General features: G+C 40.4%; 1 protein-coding gene and 1 long non-coding RNA gene across 8 annotated transcripts in view; one reads left to right on the top strand and one right to left on the bottom strand.

Annotated features, from left to right (window-relative positions):
* The window catches only part of LOC115567287 (uncharacterized), a 50595-nt gene that overhangs the window by 25650 nt on the left and 5761 nt on the right, over positions 1–19184 (top strand). For 5 of the 7 annotated variants that reach the window (XR_003981168.1, XR_003981163.1, XR_003981161.1 and 2 more), the window contains one exon: positions 17914–18682. This is a non-coding gene — a long non-coding RNA (uncharacterized LOC115567287). Of the gene's footprint in view, positions 1–6192; positions 6248–17913; positions 18683–19184 lie in introns of all 7 variants that reach the window. The other 2 variants (XR_003981162.1, XR_003981166.1) reach the window with 2 other exon arrangements.
* plcl2 (phospholipase C like 2) overlaps positions 14673–19184 on the bottom strand; it is a 40786-nt gene continuing 36274 nt past the window's right edge. The window contains exon 7 of the mRNA XM_030393677.1: positions 14673–18759. Coding sequence (XP_030249537.1) covers positions 18556–18759 — 204 coding nt within the window. The 3' untranslated portion in view covers positions 14673–18555. The remainder of the gene's footprint in view (positions 18760–19184) is intronic.

Here is a 19184-nt window from a genome sequence, read left to right as displayed (position 1 = left end):
ATTTACCCTTTGCAGGAAAATCTAAAGATGAGATTTAATTATGATGTTGCTTGATGAAAACTCTGACCTGAGGAAGATTGGCCTGAGAGTTTGCAGAGTTACTGTTTTCAATAATGTTTGGTAAAGACTAAAAGAAATCCAACATGACCAAAGAAAAATAAATTCAGCACTGAGATCACACTACATTGTATACTGGGGTCATGAACACAACCTTGAATTTTCTTGGGTGTCAATTCGTAAAGGCTGAGAACCACTCAACTAAACCTATCCTAATTAAACTAAAAGTAAGCTAGGATTAAACTAAACATACCTCACAGGCCTGAAAGAGGCTCAAATTTAAATATATTGAGTATTGAAACTAAATATTAGCCATCAGTCACTTCAGTGCATAAAATACTCATAATGACGGTGTTGTTTTTGGCTGATGTGTTGACAGTGTTGGTCCTCAGCTCCTGGCTTCACACATCATCATCATCACTGTCATATTTGCTTTTCACTCTCCCCCCTGGTTTGTTTAACCTCCACCTTCCACGATGACCTTTGCTAATGTGTCTGTTTCACGTCTTCCTTGTTCCATGTTTCTTCCGCTACATTAGCAACTACACCGCTGAGAATACACACACACACACACACACGCCAACCCGCCATCTCCCAACAGGAGGTGAGTCCAGGTCTCTGGGGATCTTTTTATTTTCCAGCACACACAGCAGATCTGTCCAGTGCCAATTATCTCATTATCTACGCTGACAACTTTGCCAACAACTAAGCACTGGTTGACTGACTGGGTGACATGCAGCCAGGCTTGTTTTTATCTTTGTTGTGTCCTTAAATACATTTTTATCACGTATCAAATGCTTAATGGCTGTAGCTGCAGGCTAAATGCCAAAAATGAAACCAATCTTTACACTTTTTTTATGCACACACAAAAAGGCACAGATTGTATTGATACAGCATCAGTTTTATTATTTGTATCTTTCAGTCTCTTTATTCAGAAAAGCCTCCCAGCATGTCCTCTGTTTTCTGAGCTACACTCTCCTCGATCACACTGCCTCTAAAAAAAAACAAAAAGAAACTGCAAGCACAACTGATAATGAATCAAAAACAGTTTTAACATTTGGCCTTTTAAATAATACAGGTTTTTTTTTCACTCTGTCGAGCCTGTAATGGTGACAACCCTGACACTGATCCTTATATGAGCACCACTGTCGCCCCGTAGAAAGGTTCGCTACCCCCCTTAGTCAGCCGCCGTCCTGGAGCAGCGGCTGGTGTGAATGCGCCGCACTGATGATGAGATGTGACAGCAGATCCCTGAGCAAGGCTGAAGTGTCCACACACATCTTTGTCCCTGTCATACATACAAGAGCGCAGTCACACCGCACAACCAGTCAGCTGGGCTTAGATCACTGCTTTTTTTCACATGGATGTGTCTGCGTGTGGGTGTCTGCATGTGACTCACTAAGTGCTTGATGTTTTATGAATTAAATTAACTTGACATGCATATTATGGACACTAATACCACAATAAACCTGGAACAGCTGACATGGTAGCTTCCCTTGCCAACAGTCTGTTAATCATTTAGTCCATCAATAGAGCATTAATTGACAACACATTTTGGTAACTGACTAATTGAAACAAAATTAGGAACTTTTTCTGGCTGCAGCTTCACGCACTGCCGACTTGCTGCTATCAGATACTTTACTGATCGTTTGATGAACTACAGCTGCACCGTCCCCAAGAGGTCGAAGAGATTGAAGCCTCCAAGACATGAAGCAGAAGCCACAGTGGACTTTTTGTTCATTTATAGGGGTGTCATGATTTTGATTGTTTCAGTTCTGATCAGCAAAATCAAAACCAGGATTTCTCTCCAACTCAGCCTGCACAGCTAGTTTACTTGTAGCCTGCAGCTGCACACCAGACTCATGTTTGCAAGAAGGCCGATCAACAGACGGCGTCAGAGATGTTTGTGACTGACCCGGCCTTTTAGAAATTAGAACGTTCTTGTTGGGTATTAACTCGTTCATGTACTGCAGTTGTGTAGAACTGAGATTAATCATTTTTTAAGAGATCAACGTTAATGTAACAGACAACCAAAATACAGACAATGTCTCTTTCACTAGGTTATTGATGAACAGCACCAATAACAAGTGGCAGTAAACAGTGACGCTTGTGTGTAAAGCTTGCTGTATTCAAGGTATAGCTCAAATCATCTCTAGCAGTACGTATTACCCTACATAAGTTGAACATTCAATAACAATGATGGACAAAGAGATAGATGGTAAGAAGTACTGTTGACTAAAGTTTTAATTGTGTTTGAAACATAAACTGTAGAAAACATGGATGTAGCATCTGTGATGTCCCAGATAATCTAGGAGGTTTTGAAGTCTGGATTTAGGATCACCGCTTGCTGCCATCTTGGCAGTTACTGAAGCCAAAAAAAAATCTAAATTTTTGGCAAAAAGGAAAGAGCTGTGATGTAGCTGAAGGAGGGTGTAAGTGGCAGCCACCATTGTTGAGTATCATAGGCTGAGAGACCTGTCAATCAAGGTATAAATTAATTGTATTTCAAGTGAGAAGTTTCTCTCAGTCTATTCAGCACCATAAAATGGAAAATAGTTTTCCAAATATAAAACCTCTGTGGATCCAAAATTGGTTGTTTGGTCCAAACACCATCTTTTCTCCACACGAGTAGTTTGATGGATTGCCATGAAAACATTTTTTTAAACAGACGTTCATGGTTCCCTGAGGATGACGTCTGTTGACTCACCCTCTCACTTTTTCTTGACACCGACGTTTGTTGTTCAGAGTGAAATGTCTCAACAACCATCACCGTGAAACTTGATCGAGACATTCACGTCCTCCTTCAAGATTAACAGAATAATTCTGGTGATTCCTTATCTGTTCAGCTCCATCAGCTTGAAATTCAAACCTTAATCGATGAGTTATTACCTGCAAATTAATGACAGCTGTACCCTGTGTTTGATGCTAATTAGTTAATCTTGAGTGAACATGGTAATCATTATACCTGCTAGAAATCAGCATGTTAGCGTTGTCATTGCGGACATGTTAGCTTACTGATTTTAGCATTTAGCATGGTTGCAAACTTGCAGGTTTCTTCCAAACATCTGCATGTTATACAATCTATTTGTAACTGGCTTCAATTTAGGTCTTTCCTGGTTATACCTTGGTTTGATATACAGTTTGTAGCAGCACAGATGCTTGAGCCTCTTTGAACTTAACCTAAAAATGTAACCAAGTTGACTGTAGTTTACTTTCATTGTGAAAAACAGGCCTGAAATCGCTGTCAGTGTTTTAAAGCACATGAGCATGTGCACAATGATAGCTTGATGGTGGATCCAGCTTCTTAAGTCTCCTCATTGTTTTTACCTGACATCACATGCCATTCATTATATCAGTCCCTTCTCTCCCCAGCATCAAACAACAGTCCATCTAGATTCATCCCTCTCTTCTCCCAACAAATACTGTTTAAACAACCTGGTAAACATGTCTGTCTTCATTCATTACCCTGCTTCTCATCATGATCAAGCCTCCCGATTTAATGAGGCAAATAGATATTTCTGCGGTGATTGTCTCGCTCTCCCACAAAGTATTAAGACTATTAAATGGACACATCTGTTTTTAATTAGGAGCTAAAGTCACCTCGACGCTGCCTTCCATGTTAATGGACTCTGATTCCATCAAGGCTCCCTCAGCCTGACAAACAATGCTGCGCAGTGTGGTTTGCAGTAAACAAAGGGCCGAGGATCTGATAAGAAAGGAAGGACTGTAACACTCCTCAGTCCAGACAAAGATACTCTACATCCCCTTATATGTCTTCACATAAATTGAAATCAGTTGTGTTTATCGGGATAGATTGAAAATGAGGACGATATCCGCATATTAAAATATTGTGTTTGTTGCAGTAGCCTAAAGAAATAAGGTTGTAGGAATCCCAAGATTCAGCAGATTTCACACTTCAGCAGCAGATGTTCCTGAACAGTGAAATCTGCTGTGAAACTGTCCAATCAGAGTCCAGTGTTGTTGCCCTTTTAAGCCTTTAATTCATTCAGTAAATACACGTAGAGCTGAATGAGTTTTTTCTGTGCGAGCCGGGTGTGACGATAAAATATATAACACATCAACAAATCCGCCTCTTGTGGATAAAGACTCATAGAAGACAAAGATCTAATTTTTTGTTTTAGTCACATGAATTATGATTACTTCCAGCTTTAATGAATTGCAGGTTGTAGCTATAGAACTTCTCTCAGAGCAGTGATGGTTGAAGAGTTTCGCTTTTATTACGGTACAAACTTTCCAGTCCCACTTTGTGCATATGAAAGCAAAGCTCCACCAAAATCCTCAAAGGCAAAGTTTAAAACTAAAGGAGTCACCTGACGGCCCGGAGAGTTCCACATCCCTCACTCCCCACGAGCCTCACCGCCTGTCAGCATTTCCATACAGCGTTTCATAGTAAAGGTTAATTTCTGACTTATTTTGTTATTTTTTTTTAAGAAAGTGCCATATGCTCACAGCGCCACTACAGCGTTTCCTCTCAGAGGGGAGCTGCAGTGCATTGTGGGAGCGGGTTACTGCAATCCCCTGGCATGGAGGCAAAAAGGAAGTGGGCAGGTGCGATACTCCGGGAGGCAGCTCCCAGCAGAATAAGACATGATTAGATGGAAAACTCACAAGCAGCTTCGGGGGCAAAGAGACTGAGGCGGCGCGTCCCTGAGCTCGACCTGCCATCTAGTGGAAATCAATTTGATGTGCATTTAGATACAAATTTCAGATTATTTTGATAATTTTGATTGAATACTGAAATTGCAAATGTTGACACCATAGATCTTTTTCATCATTAGTCTGTCATGTTTATGTGCAAATACATAAACACAAAAAGTACGAATCAAATTGAAAAATACAAAGACAGAAAAAATAAACAGGCAAAACATGTAAAAGGAACAAAACAGGTGAGGAGAAGCTGGGAACAGATGAGAGTAAAGACGACTACAACTAGATCACAAAAAACATCACATTATTAAGATTCCTTTTGATGACAATAAAAGATAAATTAGTTAATTATTTACATAAACATTTAATAAATTAAAATAGCCAGGTTAAAATCTTTTCCATTCCTGTTTTTTCTACATGAACAGACATGATTTTTCAAGCTGCAACAATTAATTTATTAGTTGTCTGCTATTTAAATAATTGATTAATCAGTTTGAGAAATTTCTTGGAGGAAAAAAAAAGTCAAAATTCTGATTCCAGTTTCTTAAATGTGAATATTTTATGGTGTCTTTTCTCCTCTATGACAGTAATCTGAATATATCTGGTTGAAGGACAAAACACGACATTTGAGGACGTCATTGTGGGCAATGATCGACATGTTTCGTTTTATTGAGCAGTCAACAAATTGATTAATTGAGAAAATAATTCACAGGTAAGTTGTAAAATCAATATAATCATAGCTCTAATTATTTTGGCTACCAGAGGAATTAAACAGCCGTTAGTCAGGACAAAGTAAACAGAGAAGCATGGTGCTAATCTTAAATAAAAAAAAAAAGAAATGCTTAAATTCTGTCTTACACAAGGAAAGCGCTGACAGGCTGCCTGTGTTGCAGACATCTGGCTGCACCTTAAATGTGCTGACGCCGGCTCCTGCTCGCCAGGAAACAGCGAACATTAAACATTAAAACAGGTCACGGCTTCATTTAGAAAAGGAAATGCTGTGTGGACAGTTGATGCATTCAGCTGTGCATGAAAGTCTGAGTCCCCTGTGACGACACTATATTTACACCGCTACTCTTTTACCACCAGGTGGCGGCAGATGATCACTTTAAAGTTCATAAATCCAACATTAACCTCCACTGTGTCAAAGCCTGGAGACTTCTCAGACATTTCTTTTTCATAGTTACAGTAACAACAAAAGTGTCAGATGGAGTTGATCTGAGCAACATGAAACTTCACAATGCTGTTATTTGTCTTTGAGAAGATGTAATCAGCAGTTTGTTGAAGATATGTGTAAGATTTCTGTATTACAACATCTAAAAACAACTAGATCCTTTGTTATGTATTTTGTTGAGTTACGCACAAACATTATCCCAAATGATTTCAACAACATTCACACCTAGAAAAATCAACAGGTTTACTCAAGATAACATGGGTTTCATTGACTCCTGTCACTGTAACTTCCAGGTGAAAGGAGGAGGAACTGCAACGATTAGTCTTCGGATCGATTAGCCAATTGCAGGTAAATTAATTGCCAGATATTTTGATAATCGATTCATCGTTTCAGTCGTTTTTCAAGGAGAGTCTCAAAACCTTTGACCGTTTCAGCCCCTTAAATCAAAAGATTTGCTGATTTTCTTTGTCATTTATGATCGTTGATGAAGGTTTTTTTGACTGTTGGTTTTGACCAAAGGAAATAGTGCTTAGTTTTTTTTAACAATTTATTGACATTTTATTGACTCAACAATTGATCGATTCATTTTGAAAACATTTAGCAGATGAATCAAACATGACAGTAGTTGTTACTGCATTCATTTAGAAACGGCGTCTGAATAGAAGCTTCAGACAAAGTAATAGGAAGCTGAAGAAAATTCAGTCAGGAGCTCAGTCACTTCAGAAAAGACCTTGGCAAGGACAACTGCTAATGTTGGACTATATGAGCTCTCAGGTCTGATGTGCAGAGACAATTTCACTGAAGGAGAGACGGTAATATCTATCAAAGTATAAAAAGGGCATTTGGTTGTTGAGATAACAGCTGATGGGCTCTCCCTCAGCCACACTGTTTATGTCTGTTGTGCAAACACAATTTGCTGAACTTCCTCTTTTTCTCTCTTAACAAATGGTTATTGTACGTACTGTTTCCCTTCTCTCTCTGATTCTCCCCTCTCTGGTTTTTCCCCTCAAACAATGGATCATAACTCAGACAGGAACCAGCTGCTTCAGCAATTACATTAATATCTGTCTCGGAGTTTATTGGCTCGCCGACCACTCTAATCAAGTCAAAGGAAACGAGGCTATCCTTCTTCGTAACGGATAGCTCCCCCTCAATCTGCTTTGATTGAGAATGGATGTCATTCCTCAGCCATTAGTGCTGTAGCGTACAGTGTTCCTCTTAACCATTACATCCAGGCAAGGCGAGCATGAGTTATGGTGTCAGACACGCAGGCAGTGCCGAGCAGTCGCGACAGAAATCAGCCGTTCAGAGTCTGCCAACGTGCCTCTGAGCAAACCAGGCGAGACGAAGGGCCCCTGTGACCGCAGCGTTACATCAGCTGCTGTCACTTTACGCACTTTAGTGACTGCATTGTGCGAGAAGAAGGCACCATTATGTGGTGGAGAGGGGCAGAGTATAGTCAGAGTTTGTTTGGGGAGCTGGCGAGGGGAAGCAAAATCCTGACAGTGCAGTTATGGCGCGAGTCCAAACCCGGGCCACAATGTTCAATGGCAAGAACAAGTCGTTATTGTGTCACACTCTGAGAAATACTGTGGGCTGCAGTGTGACATTGTCCCCAACAACAGGTCATTCAACGCTACTTCCTTCACGAAACCTCGGCCAGCTTAACTTTATCACTTCTTTCAGCAGAAGCACAGAGCAGATTCACGACGCAACTCCAAACGCACAACATTAACTCAGGAATGGAATGTGCTGGATTAATTCTGGACAAAAGGTGCCAACGGTTTATCTATTAGAGGAAACAGTTTAACATTTAGGAAAATATGCTCATTCATGCTCATGTGACTTTTGTTTAATCCTTACGCAAACAGAAATGTAAAACAACATTTTGTGGCTTTATTAGGAGTCATGTGCTGTAAATGTTTCTTGGAGATTTTTTAAAAAGTATCAAAAGTCGTCATTGAAGTCAGTTTCTAAAATATGAAAATCTGCTTGTTTTATTTATTTTAAGACAGAACAAGTCTGTGAAGAGTCCAGGCAATTGTCTTGGGCATTTATTCAGTATTTTATACAGTGTTTCATTGAAACTCAGGCCCGAAACAAACACAGATTTTCATAACTCTCAGTAAATGGATTAATAATTTGGTGAAAATTGAAACGTATCAGTCACAGTTGACGACAACCCGCTTGTGACTTCTCCAGATGTTTTGTTTTGTGCGACGCTCATCGCAAAACTCAAGGAATATTTCATTTTCTTTCAAAGAAGACAAAGAACACGGACAATCTTGCTTTAAAAAAATACTTTTTTTGTGACTGACTCATCAAACAATCAATAGTTTCAGATCTACATGAAAATAGTGGTCGACAGTGAAAATCCTATTTTATTTTGTGAATCAAGTTTGTAGATTTTTATCCACGATGTCGTAACCATCCATAGACTTACCACAAGCTATGAGATTATGAAATCATGGTATATGTTTCTGTAAAAAGCCACAAGTGTGAAATATATCAACCAAAACATGTTTTATGTGCAATGTCAGGGAGAAGAACTACACTTCCCTAAATCCTAAACTGTCACAGCAACGTCTCTGATTGTTGGAGCTTACTGTCACCATGGGAATGTTTACAACACCCGCCAAAGTCACGTTGGCTACAGAGTTACTGCTGCCACGACCGGATCGTTTACATTACTTATACCACAGAGCGACCGTAATTTCCCCTTCCGACATGCTGCCTTCCTTTTTTTTAAGTTGAGAAAGTGTCTAAAAGGGTGAAAGTCACTACGAGTTCTATATTGCTCTGTTTAATGTTATAAAAAGAGTCTTAAGCCTGGAACCAAGCCAACCAGCTATGAGATGAATTCTGACGATTTTCTGAACATAAACAGAGTAAATGAAGGGGAAATTCACAAAGTGGGCGGTCACCGTTGACCTCAATATACATTAGAAAGATACTCTTTGTTTCAAACCGTCAAAAAAACTTTGTTAATAGTATCTGAAAAACTTAAGACCAAAAAGAATTTAAATCCATAAAACCATTAAAAAGTCGTAGATGTAAATGAGCGCTATGCTTGTTTGGTGTTTGTACCGTGAAACATTGGTTGGTTGGTCTGAGACGGTTCAATGTCTTTGACAACGTTAAAAAAAACCTCTTTGCTTGAGGACATAAAACACTTCATGGTTTAACAAGGCAACTTGTAAAAGAGAGTGCCCTGATGGCTATTGGTGATATAAATTTTCCTTCCATTAAGTATCTCTTGAGGTGACCGTGCCAAACAACATCTCATCCCAGCCGAGGGAAACGGTGTTATCGGCCGCGGTATTATCCACGCCAGCTGCCCAATTTCTAGGACAGTCCTGGTCGTCCCTGAAAGAAAAGAGCACTGTGACTGCATTTAGTGAAGCTCCTCTGAACACTGCTTGTGTATGCCTCCTCTGTCTCTCTTTTAACTGCGCAGTGGGGCTCATGACTCGGTCATGATCGTGGCAGCGTTCAATCTCAGGCAGAGGCACTAAGTGCTGCTGAAGAGCAACCACTTGCTTCCCACAAAGGGGAAAAGAAGGCGCTCTGGGACAGGCAGTTTAGTGACTAGCAGAGCATGAAATATTCACAAAGAAAGATATGAAGGGTGGAAAAAGGTAACTCTGCCACAGAGCGAGTGTGGTTGATGTACGCCCGGCCCGGATGCCTCGAGGTGAAGGGATTCTTGAGCAGAGAAAGGCAAAGAAACAAGCGCAGATGTAGTCGAAGAATGCAGTGATTTTAAGATGGGTGTGATGCCCTGTGAGAGGCTCATCCAGGGGGATTGTTGCCCTTTCAAAGGACTGTGATGGAGTACAAAAAAAAGAAGAAGCTATAGCGAAGCATCTTTGTGCATTAAAGTTTTCAGCAACCTTTTAAATGCATGGTATGCCATTTCTACAGGTCCCTTTATAAAAATACAGCGTGTATATGAATACTGAATACTGTGAGTTTAGAGCCGGCCGGTTCTGGAGGAGTGAAGTTGGTCCACAGTGTCGGATCTTCTGGAGGAATAAAACCCTGAATCACATCAGATTCCTCTCTGGTCCGGAGCCGTTTACTGACGAGACGAGAAGTTCAGAGATGACTTTTTAAACTTTTGGGATTAAAACGCAGATTTATCTTCACTCCCGTTTATCAATCTGACTGCAGCAGCAATCCACGGAGGTGACGCCCATTTTCAAATGTGTGTCAACTGTAATGTTGACGTTACGCTGACAGGTGACCAAATGAAAAGCAGCGTTACCTCGAGTCAAATTGTGACAATTTGCTTTGCTTCGTTAAAAGGGGAACTTTCATCTCAGCTTAATAAATACAAGAAAAAGAAATGTATCACTGGAACAAGACAATCCTGCTGAACTGTAAATCTTTTTTCAACACTTCAAGTGTGACATTTTTATTTTCTGCATTTGACTTCTGTACTGCTTCACTTCAGTGTCGAGCTCTAAATCGATTATTTTATTTTTATTTTAGATTAGTTTATTTAGCATTTGTCAAGCAAACATCTGATTTCAGCCTCTCCGATTAGCAGATTTGATGCTTTTATACATCAGATGTGATAGAAAACTTGCTTTGGGAAGTTATAATGAGATTTTTTTTTTACTATTTTCTAGACAAATGATGCAGAAGATGAACACTGCCTGAAGCTTTTACCAGTTGTAGCCTGCACTATAGTTTTCCATTATTTTAAGCGTCTCGCAGGTCACTGACAGCATCGTGCACCTTCACGTGAACACGCTGCTCGGCTTAAATGTCATTTCACTCCCGGCTGATGAGGCCAGACGCGTGCGACGTATCTGAGATGAGAGCGGTGCGTCCAGTGGTAAAGGACGAAGGGCGGATCGATAACCTGAGGGAACGAGTTAAGAAGAGGAGAAGGGGAAACGGGCTGTTACAGAGAGGGGAGGGATGGAGGCTGACTGCGATGCATTCACTGACCTTTACTCCATTTGGGACCTCATCTGTTAAAGGTATCTGGAGGCTGTCATGACGTGTCAACCTCTTTGTGCCGCAGAGGAATCCACCGACACCAGCAGCGGGGCCGTGCACTGTTCTGCACAGGATACAGTGAGAAAACATCTTTAGTGGGAGCATGTGCTGCACGGCCCTTTGTTTTACACGCTGTCCAAACATTTCCCGCACAGCCCATTTGAGTGCCACCGCTCTGCTGTAAACACGCAGAGCATGATTTAGGTTCAGACACGGCGCTCAGGTCCAGATCCATCCATCCGTCCATCCATTCATCGTCTCTGCTATTGCTTAACTTCTGGGAACATTCGAGTCCTTGCAGCGGCGAGGTCGCCTCGCCTGCTTTTCTGTGACAGCTGCTGATTCTTTCCAGACGATGTTTACTGCCGAAGCTCTCCGCAATGACTCTCCTATTGTTTGCACGTCAGGACTCCTCTGTGATTTTAGAGCTCAAACCTTTAAATGTTGACGATGCTGTCTGCTGTCTCGCAGACTTTAAGACTCATTTAGCCGTTTGTTTTGATCGCGGAACAGCCACTATTATTACACTGTCACATCTCAGGTGATGTTGAACAAAGTGAACTTCTCATTTAAAGTTTTTTTTAAACTAAACCTGCCATTTAAGAAGAAGTGCTCGTATAAATTTTGTTTAAAAGCTAGGAGAAATGATCTGTTGACTTTATGTTGGTCGGATTTGTTTTAAAACACTGACAGTACAGAACAACGGCAGTATATGGCTCGAAAGGCGTTAACAGAAACCTTCAATTCAGGCTAATAAAATCTGTTTTAGTGGATCAGCATTCTGTGACACGGTGCTGCTCGTCAAAAAAGCCCTTTAAAGAGCGCATTAGAGGGACATTCTGGTCCGTTTACATGTTATTTACACGCATTTAGCAGATTACAGCGCTGTCTGTTGAGGCAATAGAGCAGCAGGAACAGTCCTGTGTGTGTGTTTGCTCGGCTTATCTGTCAGCGATAGGACAGGCCGGCTTTCAGCTCTCGATAAGAGGAGAGATCATCATAAACATCTACACTGGCTTCCACATGGTTTAAAAAAAAAAAAGAAAGTCATTTAAAGACCTTTATGACAACTTTTAGATGATAAAACAAAGAGTCAGTCGCAGCTTCTATTGAGTTTTTAATCTTGATTTAAGTACAACTTTGTAATGTCACTGAAGATCCACAAACAAATCTCTTGACTGCTTCCAGAGCTGGAATAAAGTCAAATGTTGATTGAGCGTCTGCAGTCGGGGGCCCGAAACATAATTCGCTTTTTGTGGCTCTCTATACAAATAAAGTTGATGTGTGCTCTGCAGTAACTACACAGCTGGTGTGTTCGTAAAATGGCTCCTACTTTTGCCCGTTACCTCTCTGTATAAATATATATATGTGTGTGTGTGTGTGTGTGTGTGTTTGTATGTGCACATGTGTGCGAGTGTTGAAGGCAGATCCATCTTAAGCTTTATTTCCCCGGGCTCTTTCTGCTCCACTCAACACACGGGGAGCTAATCGATACTGATGCATGCACTCCTCGAGCTTCGGAAACACAGCTGGGCGAGTCAAGACGAGGTGTATCTGTCCTTGGAAATAAATAATTACAACCTCATGTGGCCAAGCAGCACACATGATGGATTCATCCATACAGAATATTTGCATTAAGCGTGCTCCTTACCTCTGGCGATGTTTAGCGTTGTGGGAACTCTGCTGTGAGGTTTCTAATAGAGAGGCGTAGGGAGCAAGAGCAGCAGGAGACTGAGCTTTCACTTCTGGATTAGAAACCAATATTCAGGCCTGCAAGAGTCAAAGCCACAGGGAGGGAAAGAAAAATGCATAAAATATCACTGTGACCCGAGAGTGATATTTTACCCAAGAGCTATATTCTTATTCTTACAGTCAGAGCAAGAGGAAAGTGTCTCATGTCACATCGTCACATCGCGATATTGGCAGTATTCTGAATTTTTAACATCACGGCAGATGTAATTTTTCGACGTTAATGCTGAAACCAGCACAACCTGTGACAGAAATACATTCATCCCAGTTGAAGAAGGACGTGCAGGTTTTGGATCAAGAGCAGCAGACTGTAAGATAATCAACAATCGACTCGGTTGCTGAGTTGCATTGTGGGTCGCGTAGACGGCAGGTTTTGAAAAGCAGTCCACTGGTTTAGTATCCTGCTCCTGCAGCACTGGTGCTATACTGGTGTATAACTTGGTGCTTACATTACCCACAATGCAACACAGCCACTGAGCGACATCACTGGAGGCAATTTTTCAGATTACATGCAGCATCTTCTGGAGCTACAAAGGCTTTATATGACTCCTGAAGACCTGTAAACAATATTTAATGTGTAGAATTGGTGGAATGAACATTTAACACTGCTTCTGGCTGACTAATACTGGCTAACAAAAAAATCAGAATGGGAAAATCAGAGCCCATCCTGAGTTCAGCTGTTGCACTCAGCAGGTGGCTATTAATCAATTAGTTTTCAACTGTTTTTGTAGTTGATTAATTAAAGTAAAAAAAAAAACACAGTCAAAAATTCTTTGATACCAGCTTCTTAGAATATTTTCTGGATTCTTCCCTCCTTTACAGCAGTGAATCGAGTATCTTCAGGTTGTGGACAAAACAACAAGGAATTTAGATGAACAAGGAATTTAATTAACTGTTAAGCCCTGAGGGACAAGTGAGGCGGAAAAACTGAGCAATATTTTTTTCTGGTGATCAATTTCTAAATCTGATCTAAATTATTTTCTCTGCTGTGTGTATGACTTGAGCTGGTGGGGAAAAAAAGTCTTGCCAGGATAATATTTCTGAGTTCCTTATTTTCATTTTCCATTCATTGAAATTGGGGAAAAATGGGGGGAAATTATCTGGAAAGAAATTCAGAAAAAGTAGATTTTTTATTTGTATTTATGGAAACTGATTGGAAGGGGAAAAAAATATAATTTTTAAAAAAATGTAATAAATCTATTTCTAAATGTATTTATTTATTTTTTGATGTCACTTTGTTCTATGAAAAGAAACAAAAAATACACTCATCACTGTTGAAGAAGGATGTGCAGGTTTTGGATCAAGAGCAGCAGACTTTAAAACAATCAACAATGGACTCAGTGGCATTGTGGGTAATGTAGGCGCCAGGTTTTAAAAAAACAGTCCACTGGTTTAGTATTGTACTCCTGTAACACTATTGGACTCATTATGGAAGGGTTAAAAAGAAAAAAATCTAAATCAACACAGCAAAATCAGAAATACTGCTGTTTTATTCCTTTTTAAAACGTCGTGCCTGGAAAAAATTCTGTAGAATTTGTTTTGTCACAGGAGAAGCACCTTGTTGAGCACAAACATATTTTGTTGCATCGTTATCGCAGAAATACTCTGAAATATGTTGATGTTATTGAAGCTTCATATCACCTCAAAGGAAACAAAGTGATTCAGTGAGTCACTGGAATGTGAATTACTATTACATCGCTGCTTACAATGTGGAGAAAAAGAGGGAGTGCATGAAGGTCAGTGCAACATTGTGCAGCCTGAGGGGAGGACAGTTCAAGAGTTGAGGCCGGGTGGAGCATCGACCTGGCTGCTGCAGGCAGGAGGGAGCTAATCAGTGGCCGGTAAGAGAGCCGATGAGGGGGTTTCACAGATAACTGTCGTTTAGAAATTAGCTCGTGGAACTGAGGAGAGAGCTGCTGGTGTGACCGAGAACAAATCTGCTTCATTAAAGTGATGAAAAACAGAACGTTACTTACTCATGCTCTTCAGTTACACAACACATCACACACACAGATCTATCCAACATTGTTTATTCAGAGGGTTGTTTTTTTTTATTCGTTTTTTTTTTTCTTTCATTTTTTCTGGACTTGACAGAGAAAGAGATGAGACTATGAGTACAGTTGAAATGCTTCTTTTTCATCCTCTCAACAACAATCAGAACAGCACTGAAATTCAGACTCCGAGAGAGACAGATTTTTCCGTTTGTCTTGTTGATGGTCATGTGACCTGCAGGAGGCGTGGACACAATTAAACAGAACAAAAAACAAAGGGCACAACGTTGTGAGCAGTGACGGAGATAAAAAAGGCTGCAGACAAACATCTGAAACATGCCTGGGATTCATTCAACAGTCCAAATACCTTTTTGTCAGCAGAGTAAGAATTACTGTGTGTTTGGAAAATTCCAAAGTCGTTTTCAGATGACTGATTTCTTGCTGGTGATGAATATTTTTGACTAAATTAATGTCGAGCACATGCCCCCCCAAAAAAATTATATCCATGGGATTACTTTAAGAAACTTTGAAACTTGGCCACAGTTATGCCGACTTTATCTTTTAAGGCTGATGTGTACAGACTTGAAGCAGCAGCTTTTCTTTTGGATTTCACTGCAACAGTCTGTGGCTGATGGATCTTTAAGCGTATTATAACAACATTTTATTGATACCTAAAATACTAGTCGCTGTTAGTTCAGGCAGCTACAGTGCACATCTGTCTACAATAGCCTTAACATGATGCTAACTTGATTAGTTGCCAATTAATCAATACTACGTAGCGCATAAATACATGCCTGTAGATAGTTACAGAAATAATTGCCTTTTTAAAATCCCATTTGCACTTTCAATCGGAAAAATGTCAATTTGATATGTTCGTCAAATTGTCCGTGTGCACTCAGTCACCAGTTTAGTAGGTGACAACTAAATAGAAATAATGTAGTCTCATACAATAACCCTGAAATAATGGTCCTATAATCATGAAGGTTATAATGTTAATGTATAAATATTGGGGACAAAACTAGTTGGCAGCCTGAACAATCAATTATGGGGTCATCATTGATAATATATGAAATATGTTGGAAGTTTTTCCATTAGAACACTGTCTGTAGGCTACGTTAAGCGTTAAATGAAACAGATAAACACCAAGAATCTTGAATAATAAACAAAAATAACACAGAATTGACTCCATTTTAATAACAGAGCTCCTGTTTGTCACTATTCAACCGGCCCAACGTTTATAACAAAATGCTTTTTGATGTATTTGTGCCCGTTTCTGATGGTCTGTTAAATCCTTGATGCTGGTTAATGATAATAAGTTGGATTTATTGTAGGGTTGTTGTATTAAGACTGTTCTGTAGCTACAGGTCGACCTAACACAGTGGAAACTGAGTGTACCTCATGCATCTGTTGTCCACCAGATAATAAGTATAACTCGTTGTAGTTGGAACTTTTTTTTTATGAAAGCTCTGAAATTAAAGACACAAACATGGACCGTTACATGAATAGCACACAAGCAAGAGTACTATTGAAGCAGCATGTGGGGAAAAGGTATCTGTCAAGTAGGATTTAGCAGTAATATGGCACAGAGTCGTTAGGGATGAAACTACTTCAACAGGAATGGTCATGAAGCAATTATTACTGTGACATTAATATCCTTCTCAACCATCTCACCAGACCTGAGTTAAATACTTACAGAGGGTTATCAAAGTGTTGAGACTTGCTTGATTTGCCTGGCAGACGGGAACCAGCTGAGCCGTCAGCTGTTCCCCAGACAAAACCTCAAAAACCCTGCAGGAGGATGATCTGCAGTTTGTATTGAACAGTGATTGGCTGCACGATGAAACATAGCAAAGCTGATTATTGGACAGTGAAACACATCTTTACACTATCAAATGCTCAAAGGAACAGTTCACCCCGAAATCAGAAATACATATTTATCCTCCTACATGTATTGTTATTTATTGATGGAGGTTGTGTTGTTTTGGAGGGTGTGTTGTTTTGGCGCAAGTTGTTGAGTTTTGGAGATGTCTGCCTTCTCTTGAATATAATGAAACTACTGGTAGATGACACTCGGCTTGCTGTGCTCAAATTGCCAAAAGCAAGCAATGTCTCCTTCCAGAAATCAATCATCCAATTATGACCGCTGAGAAGGCAGAACTCTCCAAAACATCAATGTAGATGGATAAAAAGCACTACAAGAGGAGAAACGTGTATTTTTGATTTTGGTTTGAATTGTCCCTCTAAGCTGAACTATTAAAATGAAACCACAGTCTTTGTTTTTGTACATGACCTCCCATTCACAGTCTGCAAATCCAGACACATCACGCTGTTTTCCTGCGAGACGTATTCAATCACTCTTCGAAAGAAAAATACCCGAACCGAATGATTACAAGTAAACAAGGGAATTAGTTTTAAAACCAGCCAGAGATGATTTCTCATTGGGCTGTTTTTTTTAAAACAACAGTGGAATTGGTTGGCAGCGCACCTGGAACACAAAGAAAAAGAACAGAAAATGTGCAACGCAGACTTGTAAAAGTAACTGCGAGATTAGTTTTTACATCGTTGGAACACTCAGCGCATGAAGTTGATTTGGCTCAAACTGGGAGGACCATGCCACAAAATCAAAAAGCCTCGACAAATTCCCAAATGAAACACTGAAAAATGAAAACTTGTCAACATCCAAACAGTTTTTTTTGTTTTCTTTGAGTGCACGTTATCAGCACTCAGTCGTGGTTCCTTCTCATGCAGTTGCTGGTTGTGATTTTTGAGACTTTGCTGTTGTTTGCACCCAAAACAGTGTGAATACATTCTATTAGGAGTCCTTCTGTCTCAACGTGTCGGAGCTCTCCACCGGGAAAACTCGAGGTCACTCTCTAGTGACAACCCTCGTTATCAGATAACAACAGACAAATAAAACTTTTAGTTTTTCCACAGACATGTTCATATATCTTTTATAAAATAAATCTTATATTTCCAAGTATACAATAATAAAATGATGCACTCTGCAGAAAAAAAAAGGTAACAGTAAACTCCATATATACACATAGTATATTATACTATTTTGGCAGACAAGAACACGGACAAGTTCAGTATTGTAAACAGCTCTTTACTCTCATTCAAGACGTTTTCCGTCCATTCTTCTTTACTTCTTTCGTTACCGCCTTGCTTCCTCTGTCCAGTTACATTCAAGACTCTAAAAAAAATTGTGCTTTAGGTAATCTCTTACAACAATCCAAGGGCTCTTTTCTTTGTGTCTCTCTTCAGGTAACACCCTGCCAGTCTGCTGAGTAGAAGTGCACTGTCTCTGAACAGTAGGTCAATGTCTTAAACGGTCACGTGGCTGGTAGTTCACTCGGCTCTTCAACTCACCCTGGAAATGACGGACTGGGTCAGAGGAATGAAGGGAAGGCAACAGACTAATGCGTTAAGACTGTGAGTTCATGATTTTTCTGCTGGGGAAAGATGAGATTTGTCTGCTACTGATGGTCAGCATTTCCCCAAAGGTCGTGTTTTTTCTGGATGGTACATGATGTGTGCACATAATTGGCTAGGCAGCATCACATGTGTTGCTAATGTTTTTAAAAAGCTTCAGTGCAGCTCCTCAACGTTTAAGACTTAGAAATAATAACAGCAGTTCTTTAAAACTTCTCTAAACCTCGTCTGATCTGATCTCGGGTAGGATTTGTGTCCTGAAATAGGTGGTGGCATTTTATTGATGATCTGAAGGCAGAAGTCTGACGGGTTACAGCTGTGCTTGTGAAACAGGAATGTACATGAAGGAATGTGTGTGTGTGTGTGTGTGAAGCAGTGATGCCAGGGTACAGACACAGAGCTTTGGGTTTTGAGCTCAGGAGGCAGGAACATAGTCGAGGTCTGACAGCAACTTAACAGCCAGACTGCGGGTGTCTAGATGTCCTCATCAGTGAGCTCGTCCTCCGCCGTGGCCTTCTCGGGGATGGCCTCCAGGCTGCGTCTGCTCCTGGACTCGGAGCCGGAGGAGCCGCCCGCTGGTCCGCCTTTACTCAGGTTACAGGTGAGCGCGGCGTAGTGGATCTGCTTGAGGTTCTCCTGGACTTCACTCCTGGCGTGCTTCAGCAGGTCGGCCTGACCCTGAGGGTGTAATGACAGATCAAAGAGTTAGAGCTGCTGCAGCACTGTAGTACATGAAGGCAAGGTGTGAAGAAATCTGGTTAATCTGGTTGAAATCTGACATGAACCTGGATATGTAAAATTTGATGGCAGTTTTACATCTGTCTCATGTCTGTATCATCACCTGAAAACTTCTACCTTTAATCTTGCCTGGTAAGATTTCCAACATGACATTATTCTGAATTATAGGATGTCATCACCATAATGTCAAGGCCACGGCAGCAGGTTAAATACACAGAGAGAAGTTAAATACACATCTTAGAACTGTAATCAATAAACCACAAAAACCCTGACATTAGCTAAATCTACGTTGATTCTGATGTCAGATCAGTCCATTAAAATGATGTTTCCCCTCAGGGTGCAGAGCAGAAATGACAAAAAGAGAG

The sequence above is a fragment of the Sparus aurata genome, chromosome 17 (genome assembly GCF_900880675.1).
Source record: "Sparus aurata chromosome 17, fSpaAur1.1, whole genome shotgun sequence".
Taxonomy (NCBI): Eukaryota; Metazoa; Chordata; class Actinopteri; order Spariformes; family Sparidae; genus Sparus; species Sparus aurata.
The sequence above is the reverse complement of the archived record's forward strand: the minus strand, read 5'-3'. Positions and strand labels throughout refer to the sequence as shown.